The following is a 25935-nucleotide window of genomic DNA, read 5'->3' as shown; positions in this document are numbered from 1 at the left end:
ACAGAAAGATTTCTTTACAATCCTAAGTATAATGTAGAATTCACGTCAGGTATATTTCATATACGAAACAAACAATCTTTTGACATTTCAGTAACTCGTGAATTGAAATTAGTGACCTGCTTCAAAAAAAAAAAAAAAGTATTTTTGGCAAAGCTTTGTGTTGAAAGTTGTTTGATTTAATATTGAACTTGACTATTTTCCAAAAATAATAAAAAAGGAATATTGTTTTTCAAAAAGCTTACTTTTGGTCATCATAAAAAAAACATAGCACCAGTTTCCTATTTTTTTTTTCTTGTAATGTCTTCAATGGTGCATGTACATTTGAATAATTAAAACAAAAACAAAAAAAAAAAAAAAAAATATATATATATATATATATATATATATATATATATATATATATATATATATATATATATATATATATATATATATATATATATATATATATATATATAAATAATAATAATAATAAAACACATACAAATATTAAGAAATTGTAAGTTATTTTATTATTCTAAAAACATTCAAAGCAAATGCAAATTTCAACTATGTATGGTTGTACAGTGCTAAAATTAACAAACATTTCTTTATTTATCATTTGGAGCAAAATTATAAATATTTGAAAGATGATTAATTTCATTAAACCCTGAAAATATGTTTTCATCAGACTTCAATACGAGTGATCATCATTGGATAAATATTTTCAAATGAAAAATATTTTTATCTGTAAAAAAAAAAGAGTATTTACATCTTTAAATTGATCTAAGTTATATGCTAATTTATATTAACGTGAAATTTCTAATGAGTATCAAAATAAATAATGTAATATATACCAAAATTCATTCATTGAAATATATTATTACTATAATGGCTGCATAATTTCATCACTAATTGAAATATTTAACTCTAGATAATCATGTATGCAAAATGTAATAGAAATAATTCAAATGCAAACAATAAGAAAGGTTTTTAAATTTTATGTTCGTAAAAATTGTATTTGAAATTTTATAGATTTCCAATATGACTTAGTAAACTGTGAATGGATTTTTCTCCAAGTTTTCTATAAGTTAAATAATTACAAAAAATAGCAAAATATTTCTGTTGATTGCTGACGTACATTAATAAAAATGTTTATAGAATTATTAAATAGATTTATTTTTATTTTCAGCTTGTTTTAAACATAGATCAAAGTAATAAATGGTAATGATTTTGAAAGTGCATGAAAATTTTTGATGAAGTGGACCATTTCTAGAATCAATAAAAATTATTGATGATAAGTAATAAATTTTTAAGAATATGAAATTTTTATAATCAATACCACCAAATGAACAATATTTTAAAGTTTATAATATAAATAAAAGAATGGTTTAAAAAATGTATTAGTAAGTTGAATTACAAATATAAATAGCTAAAAAAACTCATTCTTAATCATGCAATTGGTAAAAACATATGGATTTTTAGAGAACAATTATTACAAAATTATTGTAGAAGGTTTCTGGGTCGCGAGAAATCTTTTTCAATGCAAGAAATGTAATGAGCTTTTAATACTAAGCAGCAGTCCCCTTTTTCTGCATTGAAAAAGGACTTCAGGGGGCAGCAGGCATTTACTTTTAAGATACTTATCCAGTCAAACCTCGTTATCGCAACACTTCAGATGTCACGTCACTTTTTTCAAAGTCTCAAACTTATGCCATGTAATTTTAATATTAAGTGGGTCCGGATTTTAACAGTTTTTTATATTTTTTTTATATAACTCCGGTTACGACGACACTTTAAGCTGCACAGACTGGATCAAATTTTTCTTTGCAATTGAAATATTTTCAATAAAATAATGAAAACATCTGGAAAAGTTTATTGTAGGAATTTTTGACTCTAACAAGAGATTTGACCAGGCACGACACCTTAAGAGTGGGAGGGGAGTAGATAAGTTCTGAACGCTATAGGCTACAGAGTCTGACAATTGGAGAGGAACACACAACTTTAAAGTGGTAAAAAGAATTAGAAAGCATTTTTCCACTTTCGAAAAGTGGGCTTTATTCATAATCAACTTCGTGGAAAGGAGGAGTGTTAAAAGTGTTATTCAAAAGCCAAACAAACCCTTATTGTAAAGTATTTTAGAATTGAAAAAGAAAGTGAAGTATTTTTTTTGTTTACAAATTTAGTTTTATTCACCAATAATTAAAATTTACATTAGTTAAATCTAATTAAAACATCAATTATTAAATCTGAAAATTATAAACTAATGTTCAATTATGAATTTTTAAACCATTCCAGTTATGACGTCACTCCGGCTATAACTTAGTTGACAGTCCCAATGGTGACGTGATATCGAGGTTCGACTGTACTTATTAGTTTTAGTATTCATGGGTGGATGTTTATGATCCCTGTCCCCTTCACTAAGCCACTATTTCCTGTAACCCAGAAATAGTTGTATGTGACAATTTTTCAATATTTGTGTGCTTTAATAAAGTTATTTTTATAATTTCTATATTTTGCTGAAAAGTAAGATTTTATTACCTAAAAGATAATGTACAAATACACAAGTTCAGTACAACTGTGCATAAAGACTGATGCACAAAACTATTCGTGATTTTCAATCAATAAAAAATATACACAACTTAAATTTTAATAAGCTTAAAGCTTTATTACGTCATTTTAAACAATGATGACTTTTCATTTTAAAAAATCAGGTCAAGAGTTACTAGCTGTTACATTTTTTTTTTACAATTAAAACTTGATTGAAACAGGAATGCAAAAATTCACAGTAATCCAAAAAGTCTTAAAATGGCTAAAATAAACAACAATTTAGCTAAAATTGTTTTTGAATAGAGGCGATAGATTAATAATTCAAGATAAATATTTCTATTTAAATAACAGTTGGTCATATTGTCACTTATATTTCCAGTAATCTATTTATATTTATCTTTTTCCCATTTCTTCCAAATCTTCGATTTCATTTGCATCAACCTTCGCAATTTTTCGGCCAAAGTGTTTTTCTATATCTTTGAGAATGCTCATTGATCTGTTACCATCTATCATATTGATTGCTAGTCCAGATTTTCCAAAACGCCCAGTTCGTCCTATTCTATGGAGGTAAGTTTCAAAATCTGCTTCCATGTTTTGATTCATTGGTAAATCAAAATTGATCACAACTGTCACTTGTTCAATGTCAATACCTCGAGCACAGACGTTGGTTGTAATCAAAACCTATAAAATAAATAAAAGTTAAAAAATAATACAAAAGAGAATGTAATCATTTTTGAAAAATGTATAGCTCTGGAAGAAGAATTATAAAACTCATTAAGTAAGTTTTAAATAAATTGAAAATTAAACATTATGATTCTAAGCATAGACTTAATTGGGTGGTTATGTAACATAACCAGGATTCCTGTAAGGGAGGACTAAACAGAAGCAAAACCAAAAGGTACTTTGTAACCAGGGTTCAAAAAATTAAGATTCTTTTTTGAAAGAAAATTTGATTTTTTTTCAGTTTAATAAAAATAATTGATTAAATCCAATTTAGATTTGACTAATATTTAACTTAAGATTTATAAAATGATAATTGTTAATTCTGAGTAATAAAAATCATATTTCTACTTTATTTACATTTTTGTTTATTATATTCTATTTATTATTATTATGATTCTTACTATTAAAATGGAACCTACAAACAAAGTTTAAAAAAAAAAAAGTAAACTAGTTGGTGTGTCTATAACATAGTTAGTAAAAACAGAATACAATAATAATTTTCAATGAAATTTGGTCAAAACAAAACTTTGTGGCACTACAGATGGGAAAATAAATACAGAAACTACAATAAATATTTTATACTACTAGTAGAATGCTTTTAAAACTACAGTGAAGCATCCGGGACCTTGAAAAGTTGTCTTTAAATAGAGCGTCGTTAAACAGAGAGCCAACTGTATGTGCTCAGATAACAATTAACACGGGTGATAGCGTTCTGCTCACACACTGGAGTTTTGAATATCTAATCCTGTGTAAATACAGGAGATCCAGTATTTTTCATCATGCTTTTCTCTTCCCTCCTCTGAAAACTTTTTTCCTTTCTCTAAGTTTCCAGCAATTAAGTCGGGAATTATTGACAACATTAACCATGTAGACCTTTTAAAATGTAATTCTTAATTTATTTTATTCAATTAATTCTTTGATTCACGATGGTTTTTATAATGCCTTTATTTTGAAAAAAACAAATTTTTCTCATTTTAATAGTATATTTAAGACGCAAATAAATAAAATTTCTTTGTGCTTAATTAAAATTACGATTCAAAATTTTCAAGCAAAATTCTGTATGTTAGCAATATGTAATGCTTAAATTTTAAATTGCCGATTTAATTTTATTTTTGCTTCAACTGCAACAAAGCATATAAAATAATAAATTTAATTGTGGGTTTTAAAATGAAATTATAGAACAATATATACGTAAATTTTATACTTGTAACGGCTTCATTTGAAAAATTTCAAATCTCTTTGCATCTGCTACAAGAATCATTTCTTGTGTTTACTATACCTCGTTAAGAAGCAAACAAAAAAAATTCATTTTTATTTTCATTAAAATCATAAAAAAGTTTTAAATAAAATTTCATGCTGTTTAAAAGTGTGAAATGTCAAAAAGCTTTTAAATGCTGAACTCCTAGCTATATTTCATTTTTGTTTCAATTACATGTTAATATTTCACTTCTATATTGATAAATATATGAAATTTTTAAATCAGCTCATACTGTATTGATCAGGAGATTTATGTATCACACCTGGTGAAATTCTGTTAATTTCAGCAGCTAGTTCAATTTTCATTACTTTCAAAATGCTGTTGAGAGAAACTGAAAATCTTTTTTGGGCCTTTTGATTTCACCTTATTATTTTTATTTATTTATTTTATTTTTTTGTTATTTTATTTTATTGAGATAAAATGTATTATATTATCAGCTCATAGGTAACTTTATATTCCATTAATTAATTATATTAAGCATATATACAATATTTTGACTGAGGAAATTTAAATGCATAGAAATGTGTCTTGAAAATTTATCAAAAGCAATTAATGTATATATAGTCAACTCGACATACATCTATACTATATATATACTATCTATATACATAACTCTAAGTCCCAAGGGACCAGCTAAAACTTTTCAATTAAAGGTAGTAGGAGTTATGGGAAGTACCTACAGTTTTTTTACAAGTTTTCATTTGGGATCTAATTAAAACTTTGAGATAAAGAAATATTTAAGTTACAGTAAACTCCCGATTACTCGCAGAATTCTAGACATAACAAATTTCAACATTCTATTAAAAATTACAAGTACGCAAAAAGTCAGTTCAGAGAAATTAGTGATGAAAAAAAAAAAATCAAATGTCAAACAAAGAAAGCGTTTTACAAAATTATTTTTCCTAATAAAAGATACACCTGCATTATCCATATTTACCTTTTCTTTTCCTTCTCTAAATCTATTAAGAACAGCAATTCTTTGTTCTACTGTCAAATCTCCTGAGAGGAGAGCCACTGCATGTCCATCTTTAGCCATCTTTTCAGAAAGCCATGAAGCAGTTTTTTTTGTATGGCAAAATATAATTGCTTGACCTATAGCAATAGTGCCATATATGTTACAAAGTGCATCAAATTTTTCACCTTGATTTTTGCAAACAATATAATATTGTTTTATGTTTTCTAAACTTTCTTCTTCCCTTTTCAATTTGATTATGATTGGATCATTCACAATTAGTTCGGCAAACTGCATGACTTCTTCGGAATAAGTGGCGGAAAAAAGCATCATTTGACAGGTTTTTGGAAGCTGCTTGTGAATACGTATGCTCTGATCTTGATAACCTTGCGTCGAAATCATGACGTCCGCCTCATCCAGAACAAACACTTTGATCTTCTTCAAGTCAAAGAATCTGAATTTCATGGCCCAGTCAAACACTTTTCCCGGCGTTCCGATCAGAAACTGGGCAGTGATTTTTTCACCTCTTTCTAGATGTTCACCGCGCACAGCAAAACAGAATTCGATGCTCGGACAAAACTTGGCAATCTGCTTGGCAACATTCCCCGTTTGCATAGCCAATTCATATGTTGGAGATAAAATAAGGACGTGAGGATATTTCAGGTTGGTATCGACTCTGCTTAGAGATGCTAAGGTGAAAGCTGCGGTTTTCCCCGTACCACTTTGAGATTGGGCAATCATGTTTTGAGGAGGATCTGCTATGAGAGTTGGTAAAACAGTTTCTTGTATCTTAGAAGGGGAAGTGAATCCCATATCATACACACCCTTCAGGAGCTCGGGTCGCAAATTGAGTTCATCAAAAGATTTCACAGAATATAAAGGGGAATTTGGATTACTCTGAATATCTACATCATGGGATACCTCAATCAAGTGGGATCGTACAAGTTTTTTCATAAGAGAGATTTCTGCTGCATTTAATTCTGGTTCTTCTTCTTCATCCTTATCATTTTCACCACCATCATCAGGCACTGAAGCATTAGTACTTGAATTTGAGGAAACATGATTAGAAGAAGGCACTGGTGGTGGTATAGGTTCCTGTATATTTAGGTTCGTAACTAAATTAGCAATGCTTTTTTCTTGCAAATCTGCACTTAAACCCCAATCATCCACATCAGCCATTTTGAACCTACCAAAAAAAAAAAAAAAAAAAAAAAAAAAAAAACAACAATGAAGTTCATCATAAAATATTCATTTAAGATTTGTCATAATGCATTAGCAGATTTACTATAGCTATTGGCAGATTTATTTGTAAATTTTAAGCAACACTTTATGTAACGTTTTATACGGTGTCACATCGTGGGTATGCAGTTAAACATTCCTTTTAGCAACAAGTGAATTTTTAGAAATCTAACTCACTAGCTACATCACAACAAGCCAGATTTTTTTGAACATTATATTATATTATAACATCACACGAAATTAGAGTCTTTTTTAATTTTTTTCATTATGATTGACAAAACAAAACTGTTGGTTGTGAATTAGTTTTTATGGATTTCTAAAAATCTACCTCAAAGGTAATGTTGAAAAAAAAAGAACATTTACTTCTCAACAAAATAAATGATAAAAACAACTGTTATTAAAAGCATAAATTGGTGATTACAAGGATAAAGCAAAAAAAAAAAAGTATCATCTTCAGCAAAAGTAAATAGAAAATGTTAATCAGACTCTTAATAATAAGCCAGCAATTAATTTATGACTTTCATCTTTCATACAAAGGAAAAAAAAATGGAATTAATAGCTTGATAAAGTGCTAAATTTGAACACAATAAAATCTTTGAATAGTAACTCTTCCATTATGCTACTTACGGACACTGCACAGTGCAATCATTTTAAAAAAGGCAAAATTAACTAATGTACTAATGATATCATAATTATTGCCAGGGTGTTAGTGGATGCTAACTAAAATGAAATTTTTGAAAAATATGAGAGCAGTAACGTTTTCGGCTTGCTTACTCATTACATTTTGATCATTAACTAGAGAAACATACGTTTAGCAAAAAAAAAAAAAAAATAATAATAATGATAATAAGCTGCAGCATATTTTAGAGTAAACTACAGGGCCGGATTTAGAGGAGGGTAGGCGGGGCTACTGCCCCAGGGCCTCCACAATAAAATTTTTACAAAATATCCTAACTTTCACGGGTCAAAAAAATAAAAAATATCGGATATATACATATCTATCAAAATATTCGGATATATATCCAAGTATTGGATATTTTCGAAAATATGATTATCTTTTTGAACCCTGATTAGGGGCCTCCACACTTCCAAATCCGGTCCTGGTAAACTATTGCAGAGGCGTACATCGAAATTAAGAAATAAAATGTGTTAAAAATAAAATAATTACTTAATACACAGTCCAGTCACATTAATGTGACCACCATGTACTTTCCACGTCAGAGTTAAATAACCAATCACAGAAGGCAGGTGGCAGCACAGTGCAGTTGAGCGTATATAAAAGGGTGTGTGAGGGCTTCGGAAAACATTTCAATCGTTGGCGTAATGCAGAAACGAAGCGATTTATCCGACGTTCAAAAGGGCATGATCATTGGCTTTCGGGCCAAGGGTGGAAGCATTTCCGAAACGGCCGAGTTTGTGAACTGTTCGCGTGCCGCAGAGGTAAAAGTGTACCGTGCATGGTAAAATGGAACTGCCCAAATCAGCGATGTGGCAAATGTGGTGCAACACGGGCTATAGATGACAGAGGCGAACGGCGGTTGCGGAGATGCGTTCGGGCAGATAGACGGGCTACCGTTGAGCAACTGACCACCAAAATGAACCAAGGGGCTACCAAAAGTGTCTCCCAAAGTACTATTCAGCGAACAATGCTGCGTCTGGGCCTTTGAAGCAGACACCTGGTTCGTGCACCTATGCTGACTGCTGTTCATCGACGACGAAGGCTAGAATTTTCACGCCAGTACAGCAGCTGGACGTCCACTGAGTGGCGACAGGTAGCGTTTTCAGATGAATTGTGTTTTATGCTCCATCGGACAGATGGACGTTGGCGTATAAAGCGTGAAACCTCTGAAAGGAACCACCCTGCAACCATTGCCGGAACGGTCCAAGCTGGAAGCGGGAGCATTATGGTCTGGGGAATGTTTTCCTGGCATTCTATGGGTTCACTGATCATTGTGGATGGCACGATGAATCAATACAAGTACGCATAAGAGCACCAGGATGAGTTTACCGTCCTCCCCTGGCCAGCAAACTCACCCGACTTAAACCCAATCGAGCATCTGTGGGACCATCTCGATCGAGTTGTTCGCGCCATGGATCCTCAACCGCGTAATCTAGCGCAGCTGGCCACGGCATTAGAGTCGGTATAGCTCAACATCCCAGAGAACACCTTCAGGGACCTAAGTGACTCTCTTCCTGCACGTCTTGCAGCAGTCTGCTCTGAGAAAGGTGGTTATTCTGGCTTTTGACAGATGGTCACATTAATGTGACTGGACTGTGTAGTTGTTCTCAAAATGAGAAAATGTTTAACAAAAATGTAAGAACATTTTATGTTAGCTGTAGAATTATTGAAATTTGATAATTTATTTTTAACTGATAGTTTTAACCATCATTTAAATACTATCCATACTTTCTAGTATTTAATTCAGCATTAGCCCCCCGTTTTAATCTTCATAACTTTTAGTTCTTCTTTCAAAGTTGAAATAGTAATCTTTTTGTTTGTTAACATTCACTTAAAAATGAATTTAGTTCTGGAAAAAATTATATTTCTTCATTGCATACGCTTAAGCAGGTTAACAGAATGACAGGAAGTAAAGAATGCCAACTGTGCACATGTTGCGCCACCTAGTGAAAAAGTTTGTCCCAAGCATGCCCCATTGAGACAAAAGATCTGTTGCCATTGTTTTTCTCGAATATGAACAAATAAAATTCTGGCTTTTGTTTTAAAGGCTTTTCCTGTAATTGGAGGACTTGAAATGTTTATTATTTGGTTATTTTCCCACAATCTGCCGCAAAATTTTACTGATTTTTTTTGTTTTGTTCAAGCCTGATTGTTGAAAATGCGTCACTTTACATAACTTTTATTTTTGAGGTAGACCGTGCAAAGCTGGCCGACGCGGCTAGTAGAAGGAAGAAAGACTGAAACTATGAAAACTCATAGTTGGAAGCAGCGCAGGAAAAGTAAGTAACTCTGTTGTCTGCACTAATAAAACAAGTTTGAAATTAAAAGACTAAATTTTGAAGAAAGGAATATTTTTTTAAAAATTAACATACCAGAATTTTTAAAGGAACTACATTTTTGTTCTTTTGGTAGTTCATTCATTTAATTCACACAAAAAAAAATGTCAATTGGCTCTTTCTTTGAAATTAAAGAATAATGATAGTGTGGGAAAAATCAAAGGGGAAAAAGTAAGAAACAAATTTTGTCATACTTCAAAAGTAGGGTTGTAGTTTTGTCCGGACAAAACCCATTTTTGCCATGCCACTGGCAAAAACTGGATTTAACTACCATAAAGCTGGCCAAAACTGTATTGTATAAGAGCACACTAATATATGTATACATGCAGTTTGTGTGCATAATATTGCACATTTTAATGCATGATTAAAAGAAATAGGATGTGTATTTATCATAATTGAAATAATTTTTAAAACTGGTTTATTGATTAAATGCAACTTTTCTTTAACATTAAAAATAATTCACAACAAAGATAAAGCAAAGAGACACTTGTTTAGTAGGAATACTAAATGGGTTTAATGATATAAACTAATAGCTATTCTTCACAAAACTTGTAACATGTATCAACGTATTAAAAAATAAGTAATTTACTTTGATTAAATTTGAAATTCATTTTGTGCACATAAAACTTTAAAACAAATATGTATTGCGCTATTTACACTGTTTGAAACATTATGATCTGAATAACCATTAGGAACAGTCATGTATTACTTGCATGGGGTGTAAAATGAACTGTTTACTAAAATAATGAATAGTGACTGATTATAGGATTGATGTTTCCTATTTCTTTTAATTATGTAATCATTTATTTTGATTTTAAAGTTTATTTCCTATATGCACTTCTTGTGGCAAAAACTGGACAAAACGGATTTTATCCAAGCCGTTTTAACCGGTTTTATTCTTGGTTAAAACCACCACTGGCCAAAACTCTAACAACCCTGTTCAAAAGGAGCTAAAGTATTTTTCTTTCTACAATATGGAAATATTCCCCTTGTAAGAAAAACTCAAAAAATAATAGCACGAACGATTGTTTTAAGTATTATTCACTAATACAGTAAAACCTCGCTATAACGATATTTTGGGGACCAAAGAAATATATTGTTGTAGAGGGATATATTGTTATATCGAGGGCCTATATATTTTGATAATACAATAGGTTCTTTTTATTTAAATGTTATAGTATATGCATTACCTAGGTGTAAATGTTTTTATATATAGTATATTTGTAATACATTTATTGGCAAGGTGTTAATTATGATTAAATATTACTATCAATTGAAATAAATTCCGAGAATAAGCTCGTAAACATATCTCCAATCCGTTTTTATCGAAAAACATCCAATATTTTTGTTTGTTTGGCCGCTTTTTTGACTGTTAAGTCAACCAACAAGGTATACATTGAGTCCAAAGCACGAAAATGATCCTCGTTTGTGGATGGAAGACTTGAAAAAAATGTCCGAAGAGATTCCATTTATTGGGATATTTGTTGCCCTCATCTCTTGAAACCACTTCAGGACGGCAGCATCAATGTTTTCATTAGTCGCGACTTTTAGTCGTTTTCGCTTGGGATTAACTGAATTTGATCTCACAGCATCTTCAATATGTTTCCTCTTCTTGAGGAACGTTGCAACTGTAGATTGAGATAATCCATATTTCTTAACTGCATCAACCTGCTTCATTCCTTCATCAATATCGCTGATGACGTTGAGTTTATCTTGAAATGAAATTTGCTTTCTCCCTGCCATCTTAGGGAAAAATACACTAGTGAATAAAATCAAATCTTTCGTTTTCGTCGATCATGTGACAGTGATGACGCAATCAGACGGGAATGTTACACCTTTTCGGATCATCTTCATTTGCCACTCACTCAATAAAAAAAAAAAAAAAAAGAACATTTTCTGTTTTTTTACTTGGCAAGCATTTTTAGATGTTTAGTTTCCCTCTTTATGTGCATGTTTTCTTTTTCCAAAAAAGAAAAAAAAAACACTGTGGTTTAAACAAAATAAAAGAAGAATTTCGGGGGGGGGGGGGGGACAGTTTCAGCTCTTTACTCCTTTGGTCTAGACGCCTTTTGATACAAGGGCGCCTTTTCTTTTTGTTCATATGTGTTGCAAAATAAATTTATACGATTGTACTGCTGTTTTATTTATTTTGGAAGGTGCATTTTTGTTTTGACTTGTGAAAATGAACTATCTCCAGCGTGACGCCATTTTGGAAACGCATTGTTTAAAATGTAGCGCGAAACTTGGAGCTAACCATTTTTAAAGAAAAAATAAAGTTTTAAGTTTTTTTTTGAAAATAGGAGGGGTTACTTTCATGATTTTACTGTACTTGAAAACCAAATTATCGTAATAAAGAGGGGTTGAAAACTTAAAAAAACATCGCTTTACAGAGGTTTATTGCTGTAGAGAATATCGCAATATTGAGAGGAGGATAACATTAATTCCTATGCGAGTTCACCGGGACCACGAAATATTATCGTAGTAGAGGGATTTATCGTTGTATCGGATAGCGTTGTAGCGAGGTTTTACTGTAGTAAGAAAATTTCGTACAAGTTGTTTACGCAATCCAATGTTGAGACTTCTGTTAACGATCAATATCTTTCGGAAAGGTGGGTGGTCATCAGTGGCGTACCAAGACGGATGGGGGCCTGGGGCGCTACTCGAAATGGGGGCCTATCTGGTATTGAAACTGAAGTTTCTCAAACTATGTGTACGTACCATATTTACAGTAATTACTTTAAGTGGTACATTTTTACATATTTCAGGTAGTGTTGGTTTGATCTCGGACACTATTGTAAATACCACAGTAAAACACATGGTTTTAAGTGAAATTAAGTAAATACTATATTTTTAATAAAATTGTGCTTTGTCAGAAAATATCAAAAACAGAAAAAAGTCTTAAAATTATATTGTATCTTAAAAATTTATTGCATCTGAACATCCAAGTATATATTTAAAAACATATAAAAGAAATTAAAGCAGCTAATTCTAATCTAGTTGTATAGAAGTTGCAATTCTTCATTACAAAATTCAATTAGTACTCATGAATTGAAATATTTTTTAAAAATATTAGTAACTACAGTGCTGTGCAAATTAATTGGGACAAGCAGGAAAATTTAAAAATTATTCATAAAGCTGTTTATTTATTTATTATCTATACATTAATAATTGATATGTCCACCTTTTGCTTTAATCACGGCTCTTACTCTCTTTGACATCGAACTGACTAGTCTTTCACACATTTCTTTTACTTCTGGATCGCGAAACCACACTTTAATCACACTCTCTATTAACTTCACTTTGGTTGTACAATCCATTCTCCTCATTCTTGCTTTGCATATCGCCCATAAGTTTTCTCTTGGGTTCAGATCTGGTGAGTTGCCCGGCCACTCAAGCAATGACAACTTTTCTGAAGCGAAAAAGCTTTTGGTCAGCTTGGAATTGTGACAGGGTGCCAGGTCCTGCTGAAACACACAGTCGCCTTCCGGGAACCTCCTCCGCAGTGTTGGGATGAGTTTTTCTTGTAATACTTTGATGTATTTCTCACTATTCATCATCCCTTCGATGGGATGAAGGGTTTCTGGCCCTGAGGCAGTGAAACAGCCCCAAAACATCACTTTTGGGGGGTGCTTGGGGGCTTGCTGGATGTGTCCTGGTCGAAGAGGCTCTCCAGTTGTGCGACGAACGACACTTGCTCTGTATCCATGCACTTCGAAGTGAGTCTCGTCAGAAAAAATAACTTTTTTCCACTGTTCCACAGTCCAATCTTTATGTTTTTGTGCCCACTTGAATCTTTTTTTCTTCATTTCACTTGTCAGGAGCTGTTTTTTGATTGGGCGTCGCGCACGACGACCACGCTCAAGAAGGCGGCGACGAACTGTAGACTCATCTACCTCCATGCCATGGTCAGCGATGGCTCTTGTAATATCGCCACTGGTCTTTTTAGGGTCCATGACACTCATTCTGTGGATCAGAGCATCATCTCTTGGTGTGGTCTTACGTTTCCGTCCGCAGCGCCCTTTCCTGGATGCCTCCACTGACCCCGTTGTTTCATTGAGTTTTATAATCCGTGAAACACTTGATTTTCCAACCCCAACAGCCTCTGCTATCTTCCTAACTGTGAAAGAGGTGTTTTCACTAAGTGCGATTATTTTTGCTCTTTTGCGTGGGGTAATATCCATTATAACTGAAAAATAAAAAAATACTGAAAATCGCTTTAAAGTCCTGCAATTCGCAGAGAAAGAAGAAACACATGTGAACACAACCAAGCTTTATTAATCAATGTCCAACTGATGAATTGGTCGTACTCAATACATAAGAGACAAGTTCAGACAAGTAGAAGACAGTTTTGGGCAGGTTGAGACTTGCAAGTTGCAGTAACAAGGATCCAAAGTCCTTGTCCCAACTAATTTGCACAGCACTGTACATTTTACTGACCTTTTATGCATGTGTAGAAATGAGAGCATTCAAAATATAGAACCGATTTCTAAAGCGAAGAGCGTAATTTCCCCCGATTATCGGACAAAACGCCACAAAGGATAGACAACTGCTCATTTTGGAATGAATTTTCTTGGTTATATGTTTGAATTTGGTTTCAAAAATAGTGTTATGAATTAAGACTAGACCATCGTAGTCTTAATACACAAAACAAAACATAAAACAGATATTTTAGCTGTATACTGTAATGATCAAAAATTATAAACGTGCATCTGTTATGCATTCGTTTTTGTTTTTTTTTTATAAATTGTTTGAAAAAAAATGCATAAAACTTTGCTGAAAGCACTTAACGAAATAAAAGCAAACAATTTTTATAGGTTTGGTTAATTTAAAAATTTGGGGCCCCCATTAAATCCGTAGCCCAAGCGCTCATGTGCCTTTGTACACTAGGACGGGTCACTGTGAAAAAAAAAGTCATGTTTAATAAAATTTATGATATAAACTCGCATATATAGGTAACTGATTAATGTTTCTAATTATGATGTATATGACAGGTCTATTGGAAAAAAATAAGATACAATTTTGGCTTCGGGGCCTATGTCAAAGCGGGGCCTGTGGAACATAATTTGCCCTCTCTTTGTTTAGGCAAGAGGCACTGAGAAAATATTCATTCTACATAAAAAGACAACTTTTTATTTATCTAAACCATGACATAAGGCAGGTCTGGCGAAAAAGAAAACGAATTAAAATTTTGGGGCCTATGTCAAAGCGGGGCTTGGGTATCATAAACCTTCCATTGATCCCGAAGAGGAGTCACTGTGAACAAATATTTGTTCTTTAAAAAAATTATGATTTATTAAGTCAACTTGTTTAAGCATTCAAACCAAGATATGCGACAATATTGGTGAAAACCAAAAATTGAAATTTAGAGGCCTATGTCAAAGCGGGGCCTGGGGCGGACCGCCCCCCACGCCCCCCCTTCGGTACGCCACTGGTGGTCATTCCCGAGAAGTTTCCCTGTACATTAGTATAATCAGGAATAACCATCGGGGGGGGGGGGGTCATTACTTACATTCGACTAAGATTCTCTCTATTCTAACCCAGGGTTCGTTGATTTAAATCAGCTTAATTTATATCAGGATTTAAATCAAGTGATGTTTTTTTTTAAAATCACATTGATTTAAATCAATTGATTTGAATCAAGCATTTTTTTTAACGAAATCATTAATTAAATCAGTTCATTTTTTTAAAATAAATTTTTCATTTTTAGAATGTGTTGAGCACTAAATTTAACTACACTGCATTATACAATCTTAACTTCAACAGGCAAAAGATCCCCCTTTTTGTGTGTGGAACAGATTTTCACTGTTGCAATATTGCTTTTACTCAGGATTGGCCGAATTGGACCCAATGGGTTTTTTTGAAAAAACCCATTATTTAGACCACTTTTGGTTTTTAAAAATTTTCTGAGAAGTTTTTAAAAAATTAATTAATTTAAATACTTTTACGATGTAAACTTTTTTATTTGTTCTTCACCACAGACAATGGACATAAAAAATGAATTTTGAGCTTTAATAGTATTTCTTAACTGGGCAGTTCTCAAAAGGTGGGAACAAACACAGAACTCAACTTTGAAGCTTCAACACCAAATAACTTACTTTCATTTTAATTAACTCAAAAATTTTTGAGTTAAATTATAATACTGTTTAGAGACAAGATTTTGGACATACCAAAACGTTAACTGAGCAAATGTACAATTAAAAAAATTTTTTTTAAAATTATTTCCATACGCTTCAAAAAAAAATTAAAGGCATGAATCTTACACTGAATAATTTTTTGTTAATATTTTACACAAATAACAAAAGTAAAGACAGATTATTTACTTTATAACGATTTTAGAAAAAAGTAAGTTTGAAATTTCATGCATGTCCAAAAAATACGATCTTTACAATGCTATTTTTTGAGAACTAAGTATATGATGTTTTCGTTTTAAAGGTATTTATCGACCCTCAGAATCAATTTTTAATTGTTTAAAAGTGTTTTTATAAGCTTTTATGCAGTATCTTAGAAGAAAAGTAATTTTTCTTAAACATACATGCGAGATGTCCAAATGGTGTTACGATCTTGACGCCGATAATTCTGTCCGTTTATTCATAATTTTTAGATGATCCACTGTCTTCTAACCTCAATAAAAAAGGTTATTATAATGTTATCTTCTTTAATCCATCGGTATTTTGCATAATTAATACGTTACACATTGAACAATACATAAATGACAGTGGAAACATGGCTGGTTATGATCGCAACGAAAGCCATTTTGCGCTAAAATTGCCAAGCAAACCTCCGTTGGCGACAACACAGTATACGATAAGCTAAAGGTTACCAGAGGGGAATTCCAGTTTGACAAATGTAGTTTATCGTCAGCTGCACCAGTTTTGGCGACGTTATCACCTGCGCTAGAATTTTTTCCCCCCGCTTTTATTATTTTAGAATTTTTTTTTTCTCTTCTTTCTTTTGGTAACATAATTTAACAATCTCCAAATAGAAATACGAATTTCTTTTTTCAATAATTTTTTTAGACATCGTTTTAATTCTTATGGCATTAGAAAAAATATTTATTATTAAACCTGATGATGTCACTTTTTATATTTGTATTATTTTTAATTTGAAGCATTTTTTTACCTTTCATCAAATTCTTCAAAATCATTCCAAAACTTTATTATATGTAAAGAGCAGTATGTATAGTGATTCAAGGACTTCATTAATATCCTTTTTATTATTAAATTGCAAAATTCAAAAAGTAGTAAATAAAATTTTCATTGGAAATGTTAAAAATCAGATCAACAATTGTCAAAAATGGTGAAACTTACATTATGATGATGTCCAAAATCCGTTACCTACAGGACAACAATGTCCAAAATCTGTTATCTACAGACAGCTGATTTAATTTGCTAATTAACAATTTTTACAAATACCTGCTGTCTTTTCATGTTCATATATTGTGTTCTAGGTATGCATACTATAGAATAAAAGCAAAATTGATGTCAAATGTGAAAATTTTTGAAATTGCTCAAAGTTAACTTTTTTGTTCCCACCTTTTGAGAATCTTTGAAGTATTCTTTTAATGCCGTTAATAGTTCTATTAACGGCATTAAAAGAATACTTCAAAGATTTTAAATAAATATATTTAACTTTTTTCTATAACTGGTCAATAAATAACTCAAATCAAATTGACTAAGTCCTGTCACGTCTGATTTGTAGATTGTACAGAGGAAACTACTCTAGCTATAAGGCTTTCACGTGAATTATTTTCTGCAAACCAACACGTCACAAATCTCGAATAAACAAGGTATTTTTTTGGAAATTAACAGGTTTTACAAACGGTCGGACAGAAAACAGAATAGGATGTACAGTATTTTCATTATCTTACAAAAAAAGTTTAATATTTCTTACTGTGTACACAGAAATAGAAAAACAGGAAACATAAAATTCAAAGAAATGTCTTGATTAAGCTATAATTCAATAAAAAGGGATTTAAACTACTTGAGGTTCTACAGTAGTTTTGCATAACAAAATGAAATACAATAAAGTAAAATGCAAAAAAAAAAAAAAATGAATAAAAATAAAAACGAACAAAGGAACAGAAGATTTTATCACTTGAGAAGTAACTTTGCCTTTATTGTTGGTAATCATGGAAACTAAAAAATCTTGGAAACTAAAAACCATTCTTGGGTTTCATCGTCTTTTATACTTTTCTTCAAAAAACGATGAATTTTCCAGCTTTTTTTACCCCAAGACAATTTTTTTGCTTTGTATATATACTTACACTACAATATGCTACAATTACTCCACATTTTCCCTAAAAAAAGACAAAATAACCTACATTTCTTTTTAAAAAACCCAGCTTTAGTTGGATTTTTTTGGGTTTTATTTAAAAAAAACCCTGGGTCCATAGGTTTTTTTAAAAAAACCCCGGGTTTTTGCCAACCCTGCTTTTACTGCAAAATTACAGTTCAATTCAGTACAGAACTAAATAAAAATTTGCAGTTTTTCTTATACACCATCACTAATATAGTTAAGAAAAGTAATGGCTCAACATATTCTTTTGTACTAAAACGTGATGATAGAAACTTTATTTTTAAGCAAAGGATAAAACAAAATCACTTGTTATCTAAGTAGGTATAATACCATATCAGTAAATCTCACAATGTATTGAATAGAAAGAGAACTTATCTTAGTTTTAAAAGTAAGGATTCATCTAGTGCATGAAATATATTAAGTTTCTAAATGTAAAGTATTGAATAAATACAAATTTTTGAAGATTAAAAAAAAAAAAAATCAAACACATCTGATTTAAAAAATTTTTTTTTACACATGAGAATATTGAGGTGCTCACATATGGGAGTGTTCAGACGTGGTACTATATTGCTGGTTGAATACTACAAATACTAGAGAAAATTTGACAATAGATGCTTCACTTTTGTAGAAAATTTTTCTTCAAAAGAAAATATACATGAAACAAAATTTCCAAAATGATAGTTTAATAACATTTAAATCTAGTCTTCATCTCCAAATATCATGCAGAAACATTTATTTGTAGATTTCTTCTTGAAGCAGCATGAAATAAAAAAAAATGATTGGCAGAGAGCTATTGATGCTCATGAATTCACATACAAAGGTTTTTGACAGAAAATTTGTAAGGCGGAATGTTTATGCAAATTAATAACAATAACTGACCTTTTGGAGTTCAAAAGAATTATAAGGCTCTAAATTTAAATTTTCAGTTATAAAACTGAGTTTTTACAGTGGACAAGGGCAGGGTTGGCAAGTTTTTGCCGGGGGCGGAAAAAACCACGGTTTTTACCGCCCGGCAAAAATAGGTTTTAGCCAGTTTTTGCCAAAGTGGCAAAAATAGCTTTTGAGTTAACTTACGGACAGTTTTTTTTTCCCTTTTATATAAAAGTAAAAGCATGAAAAGATTTTGATAAAATTTTAATTTAATTATTTTTATAGTTTAAAAAAATTAAGGTTTAACTTACTTTTAAATTTTTAAACATTAACATAAAATTTCAGTTTGTAACATCTAAAACAAATAATTAACTTGCAATGAAAAGGGGTAACTTTTTTCTGATAATTGATAAAAGGCTTTGCCATTTTCTGTAGAGTGAGCTAGTATTGCTAAAAAGTAGAGTGAATATAGAATGCAGTGAAGTGAATTATAGTGGTGGAGTGAATATATATTGATCAGCTTTTTTTTTTCTTCTTCTTTTTAAATTCTTCTCTTGGCTATCCATTTTCCCAGTAAGTGAGAAAAATGCATTATTTCTTTGGTGAGGAAAAGTTAATATTTTTCTATATTCAAGTAAATATTCTGTTATTAATTAAATAGCTTAAAAATCTTAGTGGGATAAAAAAAAGTGATTAATTAAATGTATGTATGTGTGTATATATATATATATAATTAGAATTCAATCTTTTTATTAATTTACTAAGCTTAAGTAAACATTCCTTGTTTTAGCATTGAAGGAATTGGCTCATTCTGAAAAAATTGTTTTAACAAACATTTAAAATCTTAAGTTTTGCAATCCCAACATTTGTCTTTTATTTATTTTTCACCTTATAAACTAGAAGTAACATGGAGAGACATAACTAAAATATTAAAGTGCATTTATTATATTATATTGTCACTATTTCTTAATTAACAATATAATGCTACTCTATTTGCAATTAAGTTTTTGCCGTGTTTTCCATTATTGCCGTTTTTTTCAATTTTTACCATGGTTTTTTCCACTGTCCCCGCAAAAATACCTTTTTGCCTTGCCTGCAAAAAACCCAACCCTGGAAGGGGAACAAAGTCATGCTGGAGGGAATTTTTACCTGTCGAGCAAGGTTTGCTTTTGTGATCAAGTGATAAATTTTGAAGGGGCAAAAAAGGTTGCATCAAAGATTGCGTGAAAGGGGACAGCGTCCACTTAAAGCTGCCCGGGGAAGCACTAGTACTGTTTAGCAGTACATTGGAATCACCAACAGCGCTAACATGTTTCAGAACACGAATATCTCAGCATAATATTTTAAGCAATTAACTGACAGTCTAGTTATGCCATGCAGAGACGGCAGTTTTGTCCTTGTTATGAACTCATCAGTATGAAATAAACAGTAACCTAGCTGGAAGAATGAAACTGCATATGGCATGACCAGACTGTCGGTATATTGTCCGTAGTTCTGGCTTAGTGGCATTAACTTATTGCTTAGTATCAGCATTTTCAAAATATTACAACAGCTTATTCTTTCCTTTTTTTCAGAATTATTACTTTTTGTCAGATGATTCAAAGCTTCACATAACTATTTAAGGGGGAAAAATGGACACAATATTAAAAAAAACAGCATGATTATGTGCCGTTCTGTGTCTTTGCCAATTTTAAATGGTAAACAAGCAGGAAGATAAGCCAAAATTCTGGCATTGTCTAAAACAAACCGCGCTGCTTTTATCCATTTTTCCCAACGAAATGATCAGTTTTATGAAATAAATTAATGATAAAATTGTACATGTTAAAGTCTGTCATACCCTAAAATCAATTATGAAATGAATAAAGAACTGCATTCATTATATATTTTTCAGAAGGTAGTGTCGCAAGATCTTTTGACTGGTTCGGAGTTTTCCCTTTTGTTCCGTTTGAAAAAGAAAATGTTGTACCAAACAATGAAGAAGACTTTTGGAAAATAAGTTATTTTACCTTTATTTTTGCTGAAAATCAAATGGTCAACAAATGCCGATCGAGGTTTTGAGAAATGACAGTTACAGTTGCAGCTAACAAAGTTTAATATCGATCTCGAGTCGAAAAGAAGAGAAGAACCTTTTATGCAATGAAATGGATCTTATATACTGTATACCTAGGGTGCATTCGGAAACGCGGATCGGTCGCCTCGGTGCAACCGCAAGCGTTCGGAAACGCTTGCGGTGGAACCGGTGACGTCACTTAACCGCGTTCGGAAACACTGCGGTTGTTTTCTGGCGGTCGACTTGGTAGCAACCTGTGGCACCGCTGTCTGGAAGCGGTTAGCGAGATCACAAACGTCACAAAGTCTGTGTTGGCCAATCCGGTCGTGTTTCATGTTTTGATCGTAACGCACGTGACTTGCCGACTATGAAAGTTACGCGTTGATTGGAGTGTCGGTTGCTGCTGAATTAGAACTACCGCGGTTTAACCACGAGCGTTCGGAAACACAGCTGTTCTACCGGAATTCCTAGAGAAATTCCAAACACGTCATAACCACACCGGACTAACCACGCGGTGTAACCGGTGGATCGTTTCCGAACGCAGCCTTAGAGTCCCTATACTGCGGATATTAAACAGCATAATAAGAGTCGCAACGAACGCACTGAAAACGCAGTATCAGAAATTCGCAACTCCCAGTGCTCGAATACGCTACCTTGTGGTAAATAACAATGCTACCGAAAAAGGTAAAACATTCCATTCCAAGTGATTTCTTTGGGATAAATTACAGGCTTCAGACAGTTTGTGGTGTAATGTAATTTCAGAAGAATAGAAAATAAAGCTTGCCACAAACCCGATGAAAAATTAATGTCATTCACTAAGCGTCGAAGCAAGTTATAAGTTACAGCATTTGTTTGATTTACCTTTTTCATCCGCCATAACACAGTGGCTGCAGCGCACCCTATAATTTATTGGAGTTTTGAATTGAACAATGACACAACGAGGCATCATATTTAGGTCGACCGACGGAGGCAGTGTTTCTTCTTCTCCCGTAGTAGAGTCCCTATAGGGATTCTATCCCGTAGGATTTACATGAAATGGATGATAATTAATGTGGAATGAAAACTACGTTTTCATATACGGGCTCTACGCATCAAAAACGTGGTGAAAACTATCTCTTTTTATTTATCCCTTTTCTCAGCACTGTATAGGCACCACGCATATTCATGATGTATATGAAGTCAGATAATCATTAAAAAAAACGAGTTTCTTTAGCCAGTGGCGATTTACTAGGGGGGCGGTGGGGGCGGCAACCTCCTCCGTGACCGTCATTTTTTGAAACCAATAATATGGAATTGAAGAAATTACTTGCAGTCGCTGCTATTTTTAATCAATTTTTTCCACAAATTTGCTTTAAATCTATTTTAGACATTTAGTGTAGTCGAGGATGGACAGCGTTACCCACTTTTCAATTTGAACCTAATCTCTGGGGGATGGCTTTTTCGGTTTTTAACCTCCACCCCCTTAAATAGACTATAAACCCGCCCCTGCTTAAACTCTACTAAAACACTACTATAAATCGAAATACTCGCAGATCCGGGCTCTGTGCTACGTCGTTTTCTGTGTCAGAAGCCGTGGGTTCGATTCTCAGGTGCCCTTGGTGTTAAGGAACAGGTCTACGCGCAGTTTTTCTTGCGTTTCCAGCATGAGAGTTCCGGGCTCGATAACAACAGGTCAAAATTCTCCCTGTTCACTAATGATTCCTGGTGCACGTTAAATAAACCGTGGTCATAAAGTCCTCCGCGTGAACAAAAGTCTCTGATGGTGCCGAACCAGGAATTGTCTAGCTTTCTGTTTGGTTTCAAATTTTGAAATGTTGATATATGGTGCTTCCATCTGTCGTGTGATGTCTGAGCTAATTGAGACTTCCACCTAAATAGTGCTTAAAATGGAAGCTATCCCTCATTTCCTTAATTCAACTTGTAATTGCGCTAATCGGTGATCCGAGGACCGAGGAGTACTAGTAACAGCAACGGTGCAGCAACAACAACAACTTTCTCAACCAGAAAAACTTTCTCCGAGGACTTGAAACAATAAATGGTCTAACTTCATTCCCCTCATAAAAAGTATTCTATTTTTTCTGGGGCTTTACTAACACTTGAGAAACGGCCTCAATTCACCAAATTTAAAAAAAAAACTTATTGTCAATGTTTTGGATTGAAATAGAGACAACACGTAGAATACAACATCAAGCCCTGATGTTGCTGAAAGGTTTAATTTCAGTCAGGGGCGGACTGGGTCCCCCAAGAGGACGTCAATCTTGACTTCCAAAGGGTGCAAAAAAAAAAAAAAAAAAAAAAAAGAAAAGCGGAAGCGCGCAAGGTTCAAACCGAAAAAAAAAAGAAAAAAAAACATGAAGGTGCTTAGGTTTGAGGGCGCAATGAACGAAGGCGTGCACGGGTTCGAGAGCGCGAATAAACTAAACGGAAAAAAGTTCGAGGACCAAGGAAAAAAAAAACAATAGAAAAAAGGCGCACCGGTTTTAGAGCACAAAGAAAAAAAAAAGGTAAGGGAGGGCGCAGGCTGAGTGAGCAAAAAAAAAAAGAAAAAAAAAAAAAAAAAACCCCGAATGCACTCAATTTAAATGCTCCCCCAAAAAAGGACGGGCGCAATAATTTCAGGATGCAAAAGGGACGAAGGTGCACAGAAGCGCAAAAAAGGAAAAAAACTGAGGGCTCACAGCTTTGAGGATGCAAAAAGACGAAGGTGCACAGAGTCATAAAGAAATAAAGGCGCCCAGGTTTAGAGTCGGGGGAAAAAAAAAAAGAAAACCGAGGCGCACTGGTTTTAGAGCGGGGAAAAAAAACGAAAGTGCACAAAATGCGTTTGAGGGCACACAGGCTGGGGGTGGGGATGGAGGGCTTATCGGGCCGGCGGGCCAGTCTGCCCCTGCTTTCAATGGCAATAATTTTTCACTATGACTAATTTAACTGTAATTGTTATTAATAATTTTGAATTTTTTTTCCAAAATTGTAGTAAAGTTACATCCACCCTTTTCCGTTTTCCTTTTTTGCGACTGATAAATAAAAAAAATAAAATAGAAATCTTCATAAATTATGACAATTACTAAATTATTTTTTAATTACAATTTGGAAATAACATGAATATAACTCGCATATAAATTGCAGCAGTACACACAACAGGAACTAGTAGCGTTAAATTAAGCAATTACGCCCTCTTCCCTCCTACCCAAATGAATCATAGCTAAGACAATGACCAACCTTTTTTACCCAATTACACGTCCTATCACGAACCAAAAACATAAAAAACTTAAAACATAATTCCCCCCCCCCTAGATAACATGGGAAAACACTGAGAAGGAAGGGAAAATGCAAACCAAGAAATGTTGTTACATGCTTATTTTGTTAGTACAAATTTTCTTATTGTTTTTTTCGAAACCAGTTTCTCACTATTTGTTCTCCTAATTTGCAGCACTCATGAATGATCAGTGGCGATAGGATTTGGGAGAGGAATTTTTTTAGCAAGTATGTTTTATGGGGGGAGGAGGGGGTGATATGAAATTACTCATTGAAAAAACAACCATAAATATTGAGTTTTACAACGTATTTTTCGTTTCTTATCAAAAAAAATTATGCATTAGAAATTTTGCCTGTACGATATTAGCAGATATTAATTTAAAAAAAGTTTGTTCATTGTTCTATTTTTAAGTGTGCTTAAAGGAAATAATGTTTGTAGCAGTGGCTCATCCAGAGAACGGGAACCGGGGGTCCTCCCCCGGCCAAAAAGTTGAATTTTTAGTCCTAAGAACTCAGTTTTTAGACGGTCTCTGGTGATGTTACAAGAAAGAAAGGTTCGGGGGCCGTTTGCGGGAAATTAAAGTTTTTAAATAACAATAAATAATAAATAACAAAAATATATAGGAGGTGGTGCTCCAACCCCTTTACCGCTTTACCTCAAAATCAGCCAGCTCCACCCACAGCCGTGTAAAAAAAGTCAACATCGAACAAGCTCAGCGAAGTACTGCTTTATTGGGGGTTTATTGGAAACAGTAGTATGGTAGAAATTGAAACTTTCGTGCAAATAATGGTACCAGATTCTTTATAACACACACAAAAAAGAGTGATTGCATAACTTGGAAAGTATTGGACTGGTTTTTTATTTAGTTGCTCATCGTAAATAACCCGCTGCTGTAGGAGATTTGTTGTTATAGTGAGGACAGAGGAAATGTCGAGGATAAACGACGTAGAAAATTCCAAGGACGGCACACCATTTTCTTTATTGATGCTTTCTAGTAACGCACGCCTTTCAAAGTATATAAAAATATATTTGTCAAACGGGGGAGTGTGATAATAAATAAAACTACGTAAAATGAAAAAAAATGACGAAAGAAAATTGAATTTTTGACATCTTGAATTCAAATTATGTTTTTCGCTATCACGAATGTGTGTATTTGTGTTGTGGTGTGTGTGCGTGTGTATGTGTTTGTGTAGGCGTGTGGGTGTGTGTATGGAGGCGTGCGTGTAGGATATGGATGCAACTGCCCAGGAGGAGCGGATTCCACTGGACAGTGCTGCTGGAGGGAATCAGCAGCAGCACCTGCAGGGGACGGTCGAGGGTGATGCTCGCAGATGCCCAGTTTCAAAAATCAAAGAACACGGATGTCATTCAACGGACTGAAAACAATAAACAATTCGTAATTGCTAAAAAAAAAAAAGAATTTTTTAAGATTTTGAATTTAAATTATGTTCTTTGTAATCACGAATTGCGACAGGACTCTACACGTTGGGTTTCTAGTTTCTACTGATGACTTTTAGTGTAACCATTATTTGAATTCAAGACGTCAAATGAATGCCAGGGGCATTCACTCCATGATGTTGGGGTGAAATAAAGGGAGTCTGGGCGTTTCTGCCCCCCCCCCCCCCCGCAACTCCGTAGCGACGCCACTGCTGTATACACCCCAGTAGCAGAAACAGCGCGACATTGCGACGCATGTATTTTAGAAACTACCAAAACTGTAATCAAAAACATTATCCCGATCCAGTTAA

General features: G+C 33.1%; 1 protein-coding gene across 1 annotated transcript; it reads right to left on the bottom strand.

Moving 5' to 3' along the window:
• Positions 1-503: 503 nt before the first annotated feature.
• LOC129230640 (ATP-dependent RNA helicase DDX19A-like) lies at positions 504-20980 on the bottom strand. The gene is made up of 3 exons (XM_054865056.1): positions 20888-20980; positions 5448-6648; positions 504-3210 (listed from the first exon to the last, which is right to left on the bottom strand). The coding sequence occupies exons 2-3, from the start codon at positions 6639-6641 to the stop codon at positions 2923-2925; spliced, it is 1482 nt and encodes a 493-aa protein (XP_054721031.1). The 5' UTR covers positions 6642-6648; positions 20888-20980; the 3' UTR covers positions 504-2922.
• Positions 20981-25935: the final 4955 nt, after the last annotated feature.

The sequence above is a fragment of the Uloborus diversus genome, chromosome 9, assembly GCF_026930045.1.
Source record: "Uloborus diversus isolate 005 chromosome 9, Udiv.v.3.1, whole genome shotgun sequence".
Classification (NCBI taxonomy): Eukaryota; Metazoa; Arthropoda; class Arachnida; order Araneae; family Uloboridae; genus Uloborus; species Uloborus diversus.
This window is presented reverse-complemented; position numbering and strand designations above follow the sequence as displayed.

Bases quoted from the DNA above. Each gene is read 5' to 3' on its own strand.
- LOC129230640 (XM_054865056.1), bottom strand. From the start codon at position 6,641: ATGGCTGATGTGGATGATTGGGGTTTAAGTGCAGATTTGCAAGAAAAA. The intron at 3,211-5,447 runs GTAAATATGGAT...TTTATTTTATAG, and splicing joins TTAGAGAAGGAAAAGAAAAG to GTTTTGATTACAACCAACGT.